The 20,077-nt window shown below is 35.1% G+C and overlaps 1 protein-coding gene across 1 annotated transcript in view; it reads right to left on the bottom strand.

Annotated features, from left to right (window-relative positions):
• LOC139704445 (putative ankyrin repeat domain-containing protein 20A3) overlaps positions 1-20,077 on the bottom strand; it is a gene marked incomplete at its 3' end in the record, with an annotated part of 70,560 nt that overhangs the window by 5,354 nt on the left and 45,129 nt on the right. Inside the window, exons 8-11 of the mRNA XM_071607289.1 lie at positions 16,164-16,394; positions 14,092-14,188; positions 5,826-5,885; positions 3,964-4,034 (exon numbers count right to left, since the gene is read on the bottom strand). Of these exons, the coding sequence (XP_071463390.1) occupies positions 3,964-4,034; positions 5,826-5,885; positions 14,092-14,188; positions 16,164-16,394 (459 nt within the window). The remainder of the gene's footprint in view (positions 1-3,963; positions 4,035-5,825; positions 5,886-14,091; positions 14,189-16,163; positions 16,395-20,077) is intronic.

Below are 20,077 nucleotides of genomic sequence, written 5' to 3'. Positions count from 1 at the left end.
AATTTAGAAATGATTTGGTAAATTGACAAGTTTAAGGTAATTTTTTTTGCACAATCGTAGGTCCTCCCCAGTTAAAAAGATAATTTCATGTCAAATAAGTTTTAAAGACATTGTTTATATACAAACTTATGAATTCAGTAGTAATATAATTTATCTTCATAAAATATGTCAGGTATACCTATAATTGGCTTACAGTGTAACAGCATATTCAGACATTCTTATTTCAATATGTGTCTTTGGGGGCTGGGGCTGTAGCACAGTGGTAGAGTGTTTGCCAAGCATGGGTAAGGTGCTGGGTTTGATCCTTAGCACCACATATAAATAAAATAAAGATATAAAAATATGTATCTTTTGTGTTACTATAACCGTGAACTGGGATAAATAATCTAATACCTGTTATTATACTTTTTATGTTTCTTTTATGGTAACACTCTCAACTTACTTTTTGATCATTATGTATTTTACAAAAAACTCAAAATCCATTTTTGAACAAGATGGGACCTAATATTTAATCCAATAATGAAGAGTAATGTTCTACAACAGATGAATGCATACAAAAATATGTGCGTGTGTGTGTGTGTGTGTGTGTGTGTGTGTGTACACACAATGGAATATAAGACATAACAAAAATAAATTTATGTCAACATATAGTCTACTGTCATGTATACCTAAAAAACATAAAAAGTATATGTCCTTTCAATATAGAAATATGAACAAATTTATGAATGAGAATGAATTTGAATAAAAAAATAATCTGTTTTCATTTCATTTTTTAATGAATGTTAATGTTAGAAGTGTAGCCGAGTGTCTAGCTCAGCACTAGCACATCACACTAGTAACACAAAACCTTGAGTTTGATCCCCAAAATCAGCCTAAAAACTATAAATGTATAATAACATGTTTCAGGGCAGTGAAAAATGCCTCACTTGTGGAATACAAACTTTCTTGAGAGAAATTTAAAAATCCTGTAATCTTTTTAAAGTTTCCCAACTTTAACCAAATAACTCTATATTGAATTTTTTTTTTCAAAAGTAAAGAGAAATATAGAAAGTTATTATTTTTCTTTTCTTCTCATCCCCAACTTTGGTACCAGGGGTTGAACAAACAGAAGCTAAATCCCTTAGCTACATCTCAAGGTCTTTTTCATTTTTTTTTTTTTTTTTTTGGAGACAAGGTCTCATTAATTTGCTTAGGACATTGCTGCTAGGTTGATGAGGATTATTTTGAAATTTTGATCCTCCTATCTTTGTCTCCCAAGCTGCTGGAATTATAGGCACATGCCATGGTATCTGAGTAGGAAATGATTTTTCTATAAATGATATTTCTTGAAATATTAATTGTAATAAAAAGTTAAAAATATAAACAAATAACAATCCCAAATTATGCTTGTTAAATAAATAGATTACTAGCAGATGGGGTTCCATAGAGCCATTAAAATTGTGATGGGGAAAAATATGAACTTAGTTTTTAGAAGTAATCACATTTAATAATATGCTATCATATTTGTAAGAATTTTATAATTTATTCACGTTTTCTCCTTTGCAAAGTGCTGACAGATGAGGCAGTTGTTAAAAAAATTTTGTCCTTCTTATTTTACTGGATTAAAGGAAAAGATTCCACTCCTTCTTTCTATCTAGGATATAATACCTCAAATTGTGGAGCTGTTGTTTCAATTCTATATTTTCTTGCTTAAACTCTGATACCCTCTTTTTTAGCTCATGAATCTCATTTTCCAGTTGTGCATTTTTTTAACATGTAGTGAACACTGTGTGCAGTGACTTTTTTTGCTTTTTATTATTCTTTGAAGTGATAGAACTGCTTTCTGGGTTTTTGACAGGCTAACAGAATCTGTCAGAAAAAAGAAGATAGAAATAAAATATGTGACTAATTTAAATATATGAATGCTGTATATTTCACATGCATTATTCATACACTAAAGCAATGAGTGCATAAAACATATGACACAATATGCTGAACTCTGAAGATATAGCAGATGAGATTAGACCCCTATTGTTCTTTAGCTTAAAGTCTAATGGAGAAGACAGACACACAAAAAAGATGATTATAATTTTAGACAGATGATTTTAGAAAAGAGGTTTGTGATCTAATACATAAATCTGATCTATAGAAAAGATTCCCTGAGGAAAATGAAAATACACTGAGAAATGAACAGAAAGCAGGTAGAATGTGAAGAACATTATTCTTTCCAACATAAAAATTCAAGTTTTCCAACTCCCCTGTGGTCTATACTTGTCTTGTACAGAAACTAAGAGGGACACTCACACTATAACCTGCTTCTGGACTTTGGTCTTGAAAGAGACAACTCTTTATCTTTCTTGCTTTTTCTTTATTCCATGTTTACTAGGTTCATTTCTCCCAGTATTAGAATATATCAGCACTCATGTTATAAATCAATATTCTATCCAAAGAACTGTTTAGAATATGTTGTTCTTACCATGGACATGTCCATCTTCTTTCTCTTTTGCTTTATGATGTTTCTCTCCAGATGAGTGAGAAACACACATCTGTGGATGATCCTCAGAAAATACCTGCAAAATAAAGGACCCCAATGAGCTGCATGAAGACTTCACTATCACTCTTTTAGACATCACCCAAATTTTGGTCTTGAAAGCAGCTAACTAACATGTAGATAACTACAGACTGAGCAGTCATACTTTCCATAGGGTGTTTTAGCATTGGGCTCCAGATGAAGCTGAACACTTATCTTCCAATGGCTCCTGATTTGGTAAAATCAGGGTGGATGTCATAGAAAAGGCATTCCTTGACAACATGCTAACAAAGGTGTATACACCCCAAAGGACGGGAGGAATGATATTCATTGTAACTCATCCGACTTTGCATTCACCATCAAATGTGAGAAGGCTTTCAAGTCTTATTTTAATGAATTTTGAGGAGTATGTTTCATATTAAATAGGATTCCACTTTTTAAACAATGAACTAACAAAGTTTTTGTTTGAAAATATGAGACTTAGTTGTTCAGTTGGGGATTTGACACTGAGATATGGCCCCTGCCCAGGATACATCCCAAAGGGAAAGCTGTAAACCCAAGGACCTACATAAGCCAGCCAAATAAAATAAATCTAGATGTGTGCTAAATCTCACACCAGGAATGTTGGAAATGTGAGAAAAAAGATGAGACAGCATCTCTAAATTCCATCATTCCCCCATTAATGCACACAAATACATTTCTTTAATATACTAAGACATTTTGATAAAATTATTCAACATATTGACTGAATTTTCTGCAAGGATGAGAAACAAAATGAAAAGGTCACAACAGGGAAAAAAAATTAATACATATAGAAAGACAGAAATTGGGTCAACATACCTTATACACAACCAGAGATATAAAAAATTGTGCTATATATGTGTAATAAGAATTATAATGCATTCTGCTGTCATTTACTTTAAAAAAATCAATTAAAAATAAACAAAAAAAACAAATAAACATTAACTAGGATGTAAAGTTTATATATATATATATATATATATATATATATATATATATATATATATATATATATATAAACTTGTAGCAAATAACTACTGATTTTCACTAGAATTTTGAGCCTTTGACAACATCACCCTTTCACATGAATGCAGTCAGTGACCATTACCATTCATAACCCAGGTGGTTATTCGTCAGTCTCAATTTTAGTCTCAACTTTTTATTTTTCAAAATGTCTATGCAATTGGAAGCACAAGCAACATTTAGAATTGTTTTGCCTCCATTACATAGTAAATTTAGCTATAAGTTGGCAGGACTACTAATGCTATTTTCAGATTCTAACCAGTTCAGAGTGGTTTTAGATGTAATTAGTAATATATAATACCTGAATTCCAAAAAACTATTTAAAAGGTATTTTCATTTGGCCTCCTTTACTTTCCTCAAAAAAGAAAAACAAGAGGAAACAGGAAGAAATGCTTTATATGTTGGCATACCTGAGACTGGGTACATTGAGCATCATCAAAACTTTTGTGCTCCTCCTCTGAAGTCATGTCAATATGAGTCTCTGCTGATAAATGAATACATTTACTCACATTCCTTAGAACTTCATTAGAAAGAGTGAACATCAATCCAAATAGAAAAGGGTAATTGTAACACCAAAACAACTTAATATTCCCAAATATGATTTCCAATTAAGTTTAATATTTGGTGAATAATTACTGGTTTCAACTTTCCACAGTTTTTCTTTTTTTCTTTTTCTTTGTTTGTGTATACACCTTGGGAGTGGATCCACAAACTTATGCATTCTTGTCAAATACTCTACCACTTAGTTCTATCCCATGGCCAGTTTAATTGTCAACTGGAGTCCTCTGAGTGGACTGAATACAGCCATCCTTCAAGGCTTGGACTTCCAAGTAGTTGTGAATAAAGATGTACCCATTTGCACCCAACAAACATTGAGTTCTCAGGGAGTATTTTTTCTTGATCCAAATCCTCAACACACATCTTATAGAGACATGACAGGATACAAGGTTCAGTGCAAACAATATTGCCAAGATTTGTCTACTCAAGATCAATGAAATTTGCTCAGAAACAAGCTTGAAAATACACATGGAAAGAAGGGCTGATTCTGGGAAAATGATACTATAGAGTAAGCTGCATTCTAAGCTGCACTATTGCATGGAGACCAAAGAGTTGGTGAAGAGCTTCTCAGCAAAGTGAGTGAAAGAGGGATTTTATTCAAATCCCTAAAATTTCTGAACACTGAAAAGGTCCAGAGATTCAGTAATCTGTGGACCATAAACAAAAAAAGCCTACAACCTGCATGCAAATATCAGTGCATATCTGCCTCAGACAAAGGGGGAGAGAAGAGGAAGTTGCATTCTAAGTTGTACCATGATGTGGCCTGCTAAGGAGAAACCTGAGATCAAAAATATTGCTTAAACTGATCTGACCAAAGGTGCACTATGCACTGGTGCTTAAAAAGCATGCTCTTCTCTCAATGGGTGATGGGAGTGCTGAAGCCATAGCCATCCTCGGAAAGAGTGCAACAGTGGTTTCTTTGATTCAGTTCTTCTAAACAACACACACACACACACACACACACACACACACACACACACACACATGAGGATCCTGGAAGTGCCTATGAAGGGACCTACACTGTGCCTGATGGAAGGTAGAAAAAACTGGTGCAGGTTAGACTATACCCGTGTGACTCCGGTAAGAAGGGCAAAGGGGAACCTATGTGTCTGGAAGATAATGTGACCAGCTGAAGTGTCAGAGAAAATGACCTAAGAAGGCAGAGAAAATGTGCCCCCAGGGATGGTGTTTTTTTCTGGCTACTCACCCCTCAAAAAGACAGGTGAGAGGTGAGTAGTCAGAGAGCAGGAGATGGTGAGAGCATGAAATGCTGTAGGCCCACACAGATAAAAGTATGAAATAGGTCAGGATTTTTCTCAGAATAAAGGGATAGGTGAGGCCTAATGCCAGAGGACAGTTGAGGCAGAGGAAAGGTATAAAGATACAGCATGAGGCTTGGCTCATGTCAGGAAATATTTCTAAGAAATTTCAGAAGGTTGACCTTTCACATTCTAAAGAGATGCTTGGTAGCTAGTTCACTCCAAAGGCTGGAAATAGGGAGAATGTAATAGTATGATATGTAGGGGAAACAATTCAGAATTGAGGGGATATTCCCAGAAACACAGAGGAGAGATAATTTTCTGTGACTAATGATGACATTGTGAGGAAAATCCTCCCACCTCTTTGGGAAAACCACCTTGCATGTGAGAAAAACTGGTAGCATTTCAAGTGTTTTAACATTGTGTTCCCTGAAGTGTTGTAATGTAAAACTTACCCAATTTGACTGTCTTTTCTTTCAACTTGCCTAATCCTTTCCGTGATGAATCCCTAGAGGCTGAAAAACAAAAGGGGTATATAATCAAGCAAAGTTGAAGAGGACAAAACAACTCATACATTACAGATGCCTCCACATACATCTGAGGTCTATGGTTCAGATGTGCTAAAAATTATGCTATCTCCTGGGTTTCTGTGCTGGCTGGTTTGGCTGACAACAATCATGTGACTAAAATCTGCCAAAGGAATTTTGTGAATAGGTTTTGTGAAACATGCTGTTCATTTCACAAACCTGAGATTATTTGTCCAATGACCATAAATAAAACAGACAAGGAAACATATACCAATACAAAGATACAGACTGATGGAGAATCCAACAATCCTTTAGTGGAGAAGCAAAGAAGGTCCCTAAGAGATTCAATGGCAAAGGTGAAGTCAAAACAAAAACAAGCCATAGAACCTATCTTACTGAAATACTATTGAAAAGATTTAATCTTTATAATTTTAAATATGTATATATTTACTGAATTTGTCCTTTCATTTTTGTTTAGTAAGGCCAAAGCTTTGTTCAGATCCCAGGGAAATGTTAGGTTCATTTCTCAACAAAGATATCTGAAGGAGTCAGTTGAAATACATATTTTGACACTGAAAGCTATGACACCTATTGTTGGTTTCTTATATTCAGGTGGGATGCTGGTTCCTCTTGTGCATCCTCTATTCCTGTATTCTCTGGTTTAAACACATTAGATTTTCATGATCCCCTTGTGTGAGAACAGATAGTTTCCACATCTAAGAAATAAGGTTTGATTGGTTTAAATTTTTGAGACATAAAAATTTAAAAGGAAAGTTGAAATGGAAGAGCACAGCTTTATCTGATAACAGTAATACATTATTACACACAAATCACACGCATATATGACAAAGATTTGGGATATTCAAAGAGTAAACTGTATAAAGAGTTCTGTTTACAAATGAGTTTGGTTTGCTGTGACTTGCCAGTGTTTTAAGTGTATTCATAAAAGGCCAGGCCTATCAAAAAATTATAATTAGCTTTTGAAGGATGAGGATGTAGCTCAGTAATGAAGTGAATTTCTAGAATGCCCATGATCAAAATTTTATTTTCAGGCAAATAGGAAAGAAATTCAGAAAGTAATTATGTAAGGAAAAAATACAGGGAGGGAGGAAAGGGAGAAGGAAGGAAGGAAGGAAAGAAGGAAGGAAGGGAGGGAGGGAGGGAGGGAGGGAGGGAGGGAGGGATGAAAGAAGAGAAAGAGCAGAGCTGTCATTAAAAACCACGAATGATTCTGAAATGCAATTTTGCTCCTCAGAATGACTCAATTTAATCCACAGCAAGCAATATGTCTGATAGGTATGGAGAAAATATGGTCATGGCTGGAATCTTTCCTCAACTTACAAGCCCCTCATGATTCAAATGATGGACAAGTTACAATCTCTCACATATTGTGAAAGATAGATATACTGATAGCCCCTGAATTGCATGCTCTCAGTTTCCCCATCATTCCCTCCAAGATTAACCAGCTAACTTATTTTGTTTCTTCCACATTTCACCTTCCCAGGAACTTTTCAAAAGCAACATCTTGATCTCTGGTCTTGATTCTTTATATTTTCCATTTTGTCTATGAATTATCCCCACTCTTTATTTTTCTTTTCTTTTCTTTTTTTTAGTTGTAGATGGACACAATGTCTTCATTTTATTTATTTATTTATTTGTTTGTTTGTTTATTTATTTATTTATTTATTTATTTATTTATATGTGTTGCTGAGGATAGAACCCAGTGCCTCATGCATGCAAGGCAAGCACTCTACCACTGAGCTACAACCCCAGTCCACCACTCTTTCTTAATTCCCAATTTAAAGATTAGATCTAAGAAATATAAATTCTATACTTTTAGTTCTTATCACTTGCCAAGAGACAAGATCAGAATAAAAACTAGATGTATGCAATAACTTTATTACATTTGATGTTCCAGGGGCTCTGCATTTAGTTTTGCTAAAAGGAAATCCTTTCCTGACCTCTTTACATGGTGGCTGACAGATAGTGATCATTGGAATCACCTTACATGGAAGAAAACATAGATGTGCAGGCCAGGTAAGTCGGAGTATGCATTTTGAATAGGGATCCCCACAGATGATCTATTAGAGTCTGAGAGTCTGAGTCTGCACTTAGTCTGCTTCTCATTTCCCTGCCTTCAAATGCCTTACAATAATAGAGCCAGTTTTCCACCCAATAATGTTCCCAAACCTGAATGATGAGAAGAAGCCCTTTCTCCTTCATTTACTCACTGTATTCTCTCTGCTTTTCTCAGTGTCTATTCTCCCTTCTCCTTTCCAAATTGTCCAAAGAATATTTTAAAAACCTATGAATTTAGTTATCAGTCCATAAAAATTTGCACATTTTTCCACTTCCCATACTTCTGTGTCTGCCTTCTGTGCTTCATCCCAGGTAGTGGCAAGAATGTCTGATATAGGTATTTTTATTTTTTCTTTGTTTTAATTACAATATTGTTTTATATAAATTTATGACCAGACACATGGATTTGTGAACATTTCACTTAAACCCAAATAATATTCAGAAAAAATTCTGCCCGAATCACAAGGATAATATTTATCTACATGTTATCCTGAATTTTAATGCTATTTTCAGATTTATAACCAGTTAAATTCTATTAGGTTTCAATATTAAATTATCATCTTTAGATTTCAAACCACTGTTATGAAAGGTAATCAAATTTGCCCATATTGACTTTCTTAAAACAAGGAATACAGTAAGAAATCAGAAGTTTTAAAAATATATATCTGAGTGAACACACCTGTGGCTGCTTATTTTTGGTGTCATCAAGACCTTCCTCCTCTTCTTCAGATGATGAGAACCAAAGTGGTTCAGCTGAAAAATGTATGTAGATTTACGTAAACAACTTAGAACATTTAGAGAGAATGATAGTCTGCCAAAAATAAAAAGTAATAATAAGCTTGAATTTTAGGTGCTATTACCTCTTTAACTGTTTATTGGTGGGGTATACTTGTGTGTACTCAGTGATTTAACCCTAGAACATTGCAACATTGGCAAGAGCTTTGCCAGAGTTGTATATTTGTTTATTTTTGGAAACTGGGTCTCTCTAAAGTGTTTGTTTTGGCCTGAGACTTGCCATGCTCTTGTCTCAATCTCCCAATAGCTGTGTTTAGAGGTGATCCACTGTACCCAGTAGAGAATTTTTTTCAGGTAATGTTTTTAGTGGTATAAAACTTCAACAGTCTACCTGAGGAGACACTATATATCATCAGGTTTAAGAAACAAGAATATCTCAAAGGTATATCCACTCAAGATGAATTAAAATTTGCCAGAATTAAATTTTAAAAACACTATAGAAATGTGGGGATACACACAATTTGGTATTATCTTCCCCATAACAGTAACTTTTTAAAACAACTATTCATCAGTAGTCATTTCCACAGTGACTTAGACTCTCTCTACTGTTATCAATGAACATCTTGCATATGCAAAGTTTTTCTACATTACTCTAAAAAATGTGTTCTTCTGTAAGACTTAGTCTGTTCAGTCCTGCATGATTATCAATCTCCTTGTCATAAACTGCTTTTTACCCCTTGATGTATCTCAGCATTTCAGCCACTGTTCAACTGAATATCTACCAGTTGACTTGTAAATTACTCCTTCCCCTGTATAGCCCTTTGGCTCCTGAACTTAAGACATCATTTATATCACCTTAACATCAACAGTATATTTGAACCGAGAATTATTATGTTCCCTATGAGAATAGAGTAAAAAGGTGCCAGGAATAATGGCTTTCCTAGAGCTAGGATTCAGCAGAGACTAAAGGAATGAGGTTACCAGTAAGAGGCAGAAAATGGGGAAAGCTTAAAAGGCTGTAGCTAGACACAGAGTGAAGCATTAAATGGGTCAGTATTTGTCTGAAAATATCGGGATTGGTGAGGAGCCATCAAGATGACAGTAAAATTAAGGGAAAGGATAAAGTGTTAGGCTGAACTCATGAAAGATTTCTGGGTAATTTTAAAAGCTGGCCTTTTATCTTCTAGAGAGGTTTATAATCACATTTGCATTGTAGCTAGATGGCTCCAAATGCTGAAGATAGGATGAGTGTGGAGAGCATATGCATGAGCAGAAATGAATAAGAAGGTGGCAGGTGTGCCAAATAGAGGGAAGCAGGCCAGAATGGAAAAAAAAAATGTTCCATGAAAAATAGAGGATATATCATTTTCTGGGACCAGTGTAGAATGAAGTTCCATTAAGTAATAAAGGACAAAGCTGGGTCTCTGGAATAAGAGGCTCTGTACTGTTACACAAGGTTTCAAATGACATGTAGAATAAAACACACCAACTGTTTAAGTTCTTTGGATTTACCATGTAATATTTGAATTTCTCATTTTTGTATGTTAAGGGACTCATTTTAGTGCTTGGGGGTCAGTTTCCTGAATTTTGGATTTACCCAAACTTCCAATTAATAAGAGAAAAAGCTTTGTGGCAGAGCCACTGCTTAGCATGCCAAAGTATCTGTGTTCAGTCCCCACCATTGAAAAGTAAACTAAAAACAAAAGCAAACAAAAAAAGAAAGAAAAGCATGAAGAGGGAATATATAAAGTGGTTTGTGTAAGTATTTTTGAATTTACAACTCTGGATCAATAAAAATCATAAAAGAGTAATTTCCTAAAAATACTCTATTAGTTTTATAGAAAATGAATAATATAAAGAATACACAATAATACTTTGTATGGTTTAATACAGAGATAATCAAAACTGATGAAGGACATAGAATCCACAGCTGCATAAAGTACAACACGGGTTCAATGTAATTATTCAATAAAGTGGGTATTATATTAGAATTGAAATTAAATTTTAATTGGGTCTTATTTCACACACTATACTTAATCTCTGGGTTCAGACACATATTTTTATTTTAATCTCCCAAGATTTGGAAATTATTGGCAGCTATGCAATAAGTTTTTATAAAATTTTGGAGGAAAATAGGGCCTCATAATTCACCTAACAGGTATAAAAATTCTGGGAAATTTAATTTTAAAAATGTCTGAGATAAAGATTTTTTTAGAAATCATTTATTTGTGACTTTAAAGATGTAATTTTAAACTTGTATGCCAATATAGACACTGGAATGTGTATGTATGTGTGTATGTATGTGTGTGTATATATATATATATATATATATATATATATATATATATATATATATATATATATATATATATATTACCTGATTTGCATATCCTTTCTTCTGTTGTCCCCACTGTATTCTTTTGAAGAAAACACCTCCTGTCTAAGATAGGCTGTATGGTGTATGGGTTTGGAAAGTAGATATTAAATACATGTTGTACATTTTATACTATACACAGTTAATAATTCAAGATAATATAGAAGTTTATAATTACCTTCACAACAGGATGTGTGAAATTCTGAAATACTGAAAAGCAAAAGGGATACACAATCCACAAAACATGAATATGACAAAATCACCCACACCTTCCTGCTGAATTGACATGGAGTCAAGTTCCATGGGTTAGCTTTGATAAATAATATTTTAGCATTTGGACTTCTGTGTTTGCTGTTTTTTGTTGAGTACAGCAGCATGATTCAAATATATTGAAGAAAAACATCCAATATTAGTTTAATTAAGCATAGAGTTAGGTTTTCAAAAGTGAGATTACAGTTCCAATTACCACAAATATAATAGGGAATGCACACATACCAAGTAAAGGTGCGGATTGATTGAGGGAATGGGGATATCTAATCAGAGGAGCAAAGGAGAAACTTTGGGGCATAAATATATAAAATAAAGAAAATAATTTAACAGCAGGTATGTTTAATGTAGCCTATCACAATCATTTAATTAACTTTATTACAGGTATGTATCCTGTTCCTCCATTTGTCCTACAATATAGTAAGTCCAAAGTTGTGATAACTTTCAAGTGGAAAGTATAATTCATTTGCATTGAGGAAAGTTCTGAGAAATGATCAGCTTTGGTATACACTTATTAAAATAATCATTTTTCCATACCCATGGAGGACAGTGGTGTATCTTCTTTTAATATATCCTCTGGTCTGAGCCACTCTAAGTTTCTTGATTCATTCATTTGAGAAGACATAGGGACTGTATCTAATAAATAATTTTTAATAAGCATAAAATATTAATATATGGTAATCCAAAGGGGAAAAGTGAACTGAAATGTAAAAGAATTATCAGACATGAATAACATTTTATATTTCAAATTCATTAGCATATATACAAAAAATAACAGCTTTGGTATTCAACAAATTAACCTAAAGAGTCTGCTGTTTACAAAATGAGCCTTGTTTGATATAACTTCTTAGACTTTCAAAGATTTTCATAAAATATCTGTCATATCAGAATACTAGCTATTTAGAGAAAAGGACTTGGCAGAGTAATTGAGTGCATTCCTAGCATGCCCAAAGCCATGGTTTCATTAAAGAAAAAAACTAATTGTCTTTTAAAATGCCCCATGTTTATTAAATGCTATGTTTCTGATCTCAAATACTGGTATCCATTCTTCCCTATACTTGGTAGTTATGCAGCAAAGGAATTAAAGTGGCTGGTTGCCCCAGTTCTAACAGTTTCCCCTGCTTAAAACCATCTCTGGACCAGTAATTCTCACTTTTGTTTGAAGGCAAATATAGTGAAACCAGCTGAAATGCATTACCTCAGTCTCCTTATTATTACCTTCAAAATTACCTAGCTAATTTTACTCCCTCCTCACTACCCCCTCCCTTTGATTTTTAAAAGCTATCTCTAGATCTGTAGTCTTGATTCTTTTTGTTGTTGTTGTTGTTATTTAGATTATTCCCACTACTTTTTTCTTCCCAATGCAGTAACTGTATCTTAAAAATACAATTTTTTAGGAGCTGGGTTTTGGCTCAGTCTTAGGGCGCTTGTCTAACACATGTGAAGTACTGGGTTTAATCCTCGCACTATATAAAATAAATAATATAAAGGTATTGTGTCAATTTACAACTTAAAAAATCTTTAAAAAATACAATTTGGGGGCTTGGATTATGGCTCAGCTGTAGAGTGCTTGCCTTGCATGTGCAAGGCTCTGGGTTCGATCCTCAGCACCACATAAAAATAAATAAATAGATAGATAGATAGATAGATAGATAGATAGATAGATAGATAAATAAATAAATAAATAAATAAAGTTATTGTGTACAACTACAAAAATATTTTAAAAAATACGATTTCTGTTTCATCCATTTGTTTTTCCCCTTTGCCAACAGACATAATGAAAAACAAAGCAAGATTTATGCTGTAATTTAATATAGTTATGCCATGAACTAAGACACAATGGCTCTTAATTTAGATTTTCTAAAGGGCAATTCATTCAACTGCTCTTGCAAATCAGAATGTAGTCTGTGGATCAAGGAGCATTGGAAGCATCTTTGAATGTATTCAGGATGTAGAACCAAAGACCTGCTGAGTCAAAACATACATTTTGTACATGGTCCCCAACATATGATTGAATAAAATTTGAGAGTTCTTATGCATGCTTAATCTTCTACCAATTCCTCTAACTTAACATGCCTATTTGTTGTTTCTTTTTGCTTTGTTATTTTGTTATTGGGACTGGGGATTGAGCCCATGGGTTTCTAACTACTGAGCAACATCCACATCACTTTTTATATTTTATTTAGAGAAAGGGTTTTGCTGAATATCTGAGGGCCTTATTCAGTTACTGAGCTGGCTTTAAAATAAAAATTATTTCTCCGTCTTCAGCCTCCAGAGCCACTGGGAATATAGGCATGCAACATGTGCCTGGCCATTTATTTCACCTATTTAAAATTCTCCCTATTTTGTACTCTAATTTGTAGATGTATTAGAAGTCATAATCTTTCCAAGGAATGTTTTATCAGGCCATCATCAATGTGCATCTGCTTATTTTTTTCTTTTTCTTTCTTACTTTTTTTTTGGTTGTTTTTGTCTATAGTCTTTTCTCATTCTTCATTTCTGAATAATTCTCTCCCCTTTCTTATGTCCCAACTTTCCTCCAATTTCAGCAGGTCTGGACCTAATAACTCAGCTCCTCTAGGACCACTCCAAATTGCCCTGTGGTTGTAACTTCATAAGATACACTATTTCAACTCCCATACTATTTATTATTTTCATTTCTTCCACTATTAAATCATACTAGTGCTCATGTTTTAAACATGCATTATATCCAATGATTTTATAATGAGTGGTTCTTACCTTCTGTATGTCCATTTATACCATCTTTTTCTCTTTGATGTGCATCACCAAATGAATGACCAACACTATTCTGAGGAAGAATCTGAGAGATAGTCGTCTGGTAAAATTAAACAACTAATGAATTATATGAAGATTGCCTAATCAGTATTCTAAGGAGACCCTAATTTTCCAGATTTGAAATGAATTAGATTTAAAAACTAGAGAAGTGCACATTAAAAATTGAAATATTTTATATCACAGTGTTATATATACTCTGCAAATCAGCCAAATATTATATTCATTTGTCTACTAACTCTATAAAACCAGGATAGAAGAACAATAGAGAACTATCAACACGAGGGCTAGGGTTGTGGATCAGTGGCAGAGTGCTTGCCATGCATGTGTGAGGAACTGGGTTCAAGTCTCAGCACTGCATATAAATGAATAAAACAAAGGTCCATTGACAGCTAAAAGAAGAGAGAGAGAGAGAGAGAGAGAGAGAGAGAGAGAGAGAGAGAGAGAGAGAAAACTACCAATAGTACACTAACTGATGTGCATATTTCTATCAGGAAGTAACTTCATTACACCGAACACTACTCATAAATTACCACTAAAAATAAGAGGACCTTCTACCATATATAACATATATACTATATAACATGTATAAAGTGTAAGTTATATATATATATATATATATATATATATATATATATATATATATACACATTTGCTACACATCATTAAACATTTAAAACAATCTAATTATAAGCTTTTTGTGTTGAGACTGAATTATGTCACATCAAATAGAAAAGAAGCCTTGTTCCCACTGTTTTATTCAGGGAAGCAAAGGCTTACAGAAATCTAAATTTCTTTTGGTGAAACTTTTACTGATAGGAAAACTAGTTTAATAAAATGATAAACTGGTTTTTAAAAAGTTTTCTTTCTTTTCCAATACAGTTTCCACAAAGAAAAAAATTACAAAATATTATACTATGGTAAAAAACTTATATGTAGATGCATACAGTGGTTACTGACTACACCCTGAATTTGAGTCACATCAACTAGTGTGTGTTTGGCAAACCTGAGTAAGGGCACGCAGTGGAGTGCAATTACAGAGAGCCAATGAACAGATTAGACGAAAACATATGTTATAAAAGAGTTAATAAAATAATTTAACTGCAGCAGTTTTCAGGAAAAAAACTGGCTAGGTTGAAACTCTTCTCTGGTAGGCTCACACCCTCTATAATCTTAAAAAAATGTATTTTAACTTCCAGTAATGAGTTTCATCCAGTTGGATTCTGCCTGAGATGTCAATGGAGGACAGGTGCACTGCAGATTCTTCTCAGCAGAATCAGAGTGCTTACTCGAGGGACTCCAAGATGGGCACAAATAGAGTGCATCACACCCCATGTACTGCATCACTGCGCAGGTGAATAACGAGTTAGAATGACAAAAAACTATCTTGTTAGGAATTTACAGCAAAATGGGGATGCACTGAAACCTAGAGGAAGGATTTCGAGCACCGAGGTCCAGTAATTGAGTCTCAAACACGAGCCAACTGTGAGACCGGAGATCCAGGCTGACTGATCTGCACGGCCCGCCCCGCAGCTACAGATGGCGGGGCGCCACCAAGAAGCTACCAGCAAGCAGAGAGAAGCGTTGCTACAGATTCTGTGGAATCCTGCCGGCTGTGCCCTCACTGAGCCCAGGGCTGAGTTCGGGATTTCAGACGGGGAAGGAAATGGTCCAGTTCTATCCCCCACAACAGAAACTCCACCAAGGAAGCCAGCGGCCACCATCTTGGAGAGCTGACGTAACAACCACCAGTCTCTAACAGATTGCAACACTAATACAGGTGTGTGTTACTCAACCCATCTACCATACAGCAGGGAATTCTCTCCTAGGCTTTCCGGGGAAGGGATTATCAGAACGAGCCTGCATAAAGACGCAGGGAAAACTAGCAACACCTGACCTCCAACTCCCCCACCCATCAGCGGTGAAAACGAAACCTGTCTTGCCAGCGCTGGGGGAGGGGCCATCGGAAAAAATCAAAACAATAGAGTGCCGGGGTTCCCAATAGCCACCCTCCACACCCAGCAAACAGCAGGCCCAGAGTACAGTTTGAACTGCCGAGAGGCCCTCCGGCGACAGCCCACCCGCTGCTGCATGACTGGGCAACTGGAGACCGCCTGCCCGCCAGCAACTGACCACGCGACTGGGCGGCTAGAGATCACCCGTCCGCTGGCGACAGCCTGCCCGCTGCCCACGCAACTGGGCGGCTGGAGACCGCCCGCCCGCCGGAGACCGACAGTGCGACTGGGCGGCTAGAGATCACCCACCTTCTGGCGACCAGGAGCTGAAACCAACCAGAGAGAGTCCAGTCCCACCCCCCGATTCGGACACCCCAGCAAGGATCCTGGGGCCCGCCATAGCAGAGAGCTGACGTCACTGGAGCTTGGCCTTCAGAATTCCTTCCCAGCAGAATCCACTTTAGCAGGCATAGTCTACCAACACAAAGGAAAGACAACAGAGATATACAAAACCGAAACAAATCTATAGGAGAGAGCAGAAATACAGCAATCAAATAGAGCTGGAAAGTAACATAAACAACATGAAAAAACAAGAGAAAAAGGAGTACAAACAATGCAGGACAACTTAAATCTACAGGAGGACCTAGAAGCATCAGAGACATGGATAGGGAAAGAACTCAAGGCATACCTAACTCAGATGGAAAGGAATATTAGAGAAGACATGAGACAGAAAGTTCAAGCAATGAAAGTATATTTTGAAAACGAATTAAACAAACAAATTCAAATGGCAAAGAACGAGCTTTACCAGGAGATAGAGATCTTAAAAAAAAAAAATCAAACAGTAATCCTAGAAATGCAGGAAACTATAAACCAAATTAAAAACTCAAACGAAAATATTACAAATAGACTAGATCAAGTAGAAGTCAGAACATCAGATAATGAAGACAAAGTTTATCAACTTGAAAAGAATATAGTCATCACAGAAAAGATGCTTAAATCTCACAAGCAATCTATTCAGGAGATATGGGATGTCATAAAAAACCAAATTTTAGAGTCATCGGGATAGAAGAAGGCATAGAGATTCAAACCAAAGTAATATACAACCTATTAAATGAAATAATTCTAGAAAACTTCCCAGAGATGAAAGATGGAATGGATTGCCAAATCCTGAAAGCCTACAGGACCCCAAACATTCAAAACCATAATAGACCAACTCCAAGACATATAATTATGAAGATAGCCAACATACAGAACAAGGAGAGAATATTAAAAGCTATGAGAGAAAGGAGGCAGATTACATTCAGGGTAAACCAATTAGGTTAACGAATGATTTTTCATCACAAACTTTGAAAGCGAGAAGATCCTGGAACAATGTATTTCAAACACTGAAAAATAAGGGATTCCAACCAAGAATACTGTATCCAGCAAAATTAAGCTTCAGATTTGACAATGAAATTAAAATCTTTCATGATAAACAAAAGCTAAAAGAATTCGCAGCCAGAAAACCAGCACTGCAAAGCATTTTGAGCAAAATACTACAAGAAGAGGAATTGAAAAATAATGCCCAAAACTAACAGCGGGAGGTATCTCAGTAAAGGGGGAGGAAAATAACCAAAAAGTAAAAACTAGCCAAACTAAAATAAATAAATAAATAAACATGACTGGAAGTACAAACCATATTTCAATTGTAACCTTAAATGTTAATGGCCTAAATTCACCAATCAAGAGACACAGGCTAGTAACCTGGATCAAAAAAAAAAAAAAAAATCCAACAACATGCTGCCTTCAGGAGACTCCTATGATAGGAAGAGACATACACAGGCTGAAGGTAAAAGGTTGGGAAAAATCATACCACTCACATGGCCCTCTGAACCAAGCAGGAGTGGCCATACTCATATTGAATAAAATCAACTTCAAACCTAAGTTAATCAAAAGGGATAAAGAAGGACATTATATACTGTTAAAAGGAACCATTCACCAACAAGACATAACAATTATCAAATTGTATGCACCAAACAATGGTGCGGCAACGATCATAAAACAAACTCTCCTCCAGTTCAAGAGTCAAATAGACCACAACACAATAATTATGGGTGACTTCAACACACCACTCTTGCCATTAGACAGATCCTCTAGACAAAACCTGAATAAAGAAACTACAGAAATCAATAGCACAATCAATTACCTAGACTTAACCGACATATATAGAATATATCAACCTTCATCAAGTGGATACACGTTCTTCTCAGCAGCATATGGATCCTACTAAAAGATAGACCATATATTATGCCATAGGGCAACTCTTAGTAAATATAAAGGTGTGGAGATATTACCATGCACCATATCTGATCATAATGGAATGAAACTGGAAATCAATGATAAAAAAAGGAAGGAAAAATCCTACATCACATGGAAAATGAACAATATGTTACTGAATGATCAATGGGTTACAGAAGACATAAAGGAGGAGATAAAAAATCTTAGAGACAAATGACAATACAGACACAACATACCGAAATCTATGGGATACAATGAAAGCAGTTTTAAGAAGGAAATTCATTTCTTGGAGTTCTTTCCTCAAAAAAAGAAAAAAAATCAACAAATAAATGACGTCACACTACACCTCAAAAACCTAGAAAAGGAAGAGCAAAACAACAGCAAATGTAGTAGAAGACAAGAAATAATTAAAATCAGAGCAGAAATCAATGAAATTGAAACAAAAAAAAATTGAAAAAATTGATAAAACTAAAAGTTGGTTCTTTGAAAAAATAAATAAGATCGACAGGCCCTTAGCCATGCTAACGAAGAGAAGAAGAGAGAGAACTCAAATTACTAACATACGGGATGAAAAAGGCAATATCACAACAGACACTACAGAAATATAGAAGATAATTTGAAAGTATTTTGAAATACTTTTATTCCAATAAAATAGAAAAATTGGGAAAAATCATACCACTATATTCCAATAAAATAGAAGATAGTGAAGATATCGATAAATTTCTTAAGCCATACGATCTGCCCAGATTGAGTCAGGAAGACACACACAATTTAAACAGACCAATAACAAAGGAAGAAATAGAAGAAGCCATGAAAAGACTAAGAACCAAGAAAAGCCCTGGACCGGATGGGTATACAGCTGAGTTTTACAAAACCTTCAAAGAAGAATTAATACCAATATTTTTCAAGCTATTTCAAGAAATAGAAAAGAATGAGCTCTTCCAAATTCATTATATGAGGCCAACATCACCCTGATCCCGAAACCAGACAAAGACACTTCAAAAAAAGAAAACTAGAGACCAATACCTCTAATGAACTTGGATGCAAAAATTCTCAATAAAATCCTGGTGAATCGAATACAAAAGCATATCAAAAAAAATTGTGCACCATGATCAAGTAGGATTCATCCCTGGGATGCAAGGCTGGTTCAATATACGGAAATCAATAAATGCTATTCACCACATCAATAGACTTAAAGATAACAACCATATGATCATCTCGATAGATGCAGAAAAAGCATTCGACAAAGTACAGCATCCCTTTATGTTCAAAACACCAGAAAAACTAGGGATAACAGGAACATACCTCAACATTGTAAAAGCTATATATGCTAAACCTCAGGCTAGCATCATCCTAAATGGAGAAAAACTGAAGGCATTCCCTCTAAAATCTGGAACAAGACAGGGATGCCCTCTATCACCACTTCTATTCAATTTAGTTCTTGAAATACTAGCCAGAGCAATTAGACAGACAAAAGAAATTAAAGGCATAAAAATAGGAAAAGAAGAACTTAAATTATCGCTATTTGCAAATGACATGATAATATATTTAACAGACCCAAAAGGGTCTACAAAGAAACTGTTAGAGTTAATAAATGAATTCAGCAAAGTGGCAGGATATAAAATCAACACACATAAATCAAAGGCATTCCTGTATATCAGCAGCAAAACTTCTGAAATGGAAATGAGGAAAACCACTCC

The sequence above is a fragment of the Marmota flaviventris genome, unplaced genomic scaffold (genome assembly GCF_047511675.1).
Source record: "Marmota flaviventris isolate mMarFla1 unplaced genomic scaffold, mMarFla1.hap1 Scaffold_61, whole genome shotgun sequence".
NCBI classification, from domain to species: domain Eukaryota; kingdom Metazoa; phylum Chordata; class Mammalia; order Rodentia; family Sciuridae; genus Marmota; species Marmota flaviventris.
Note: the sequence above shows the minus strand (reverse complement) of the source record. Positions and strands in the feature narration are given on the sequence as shown.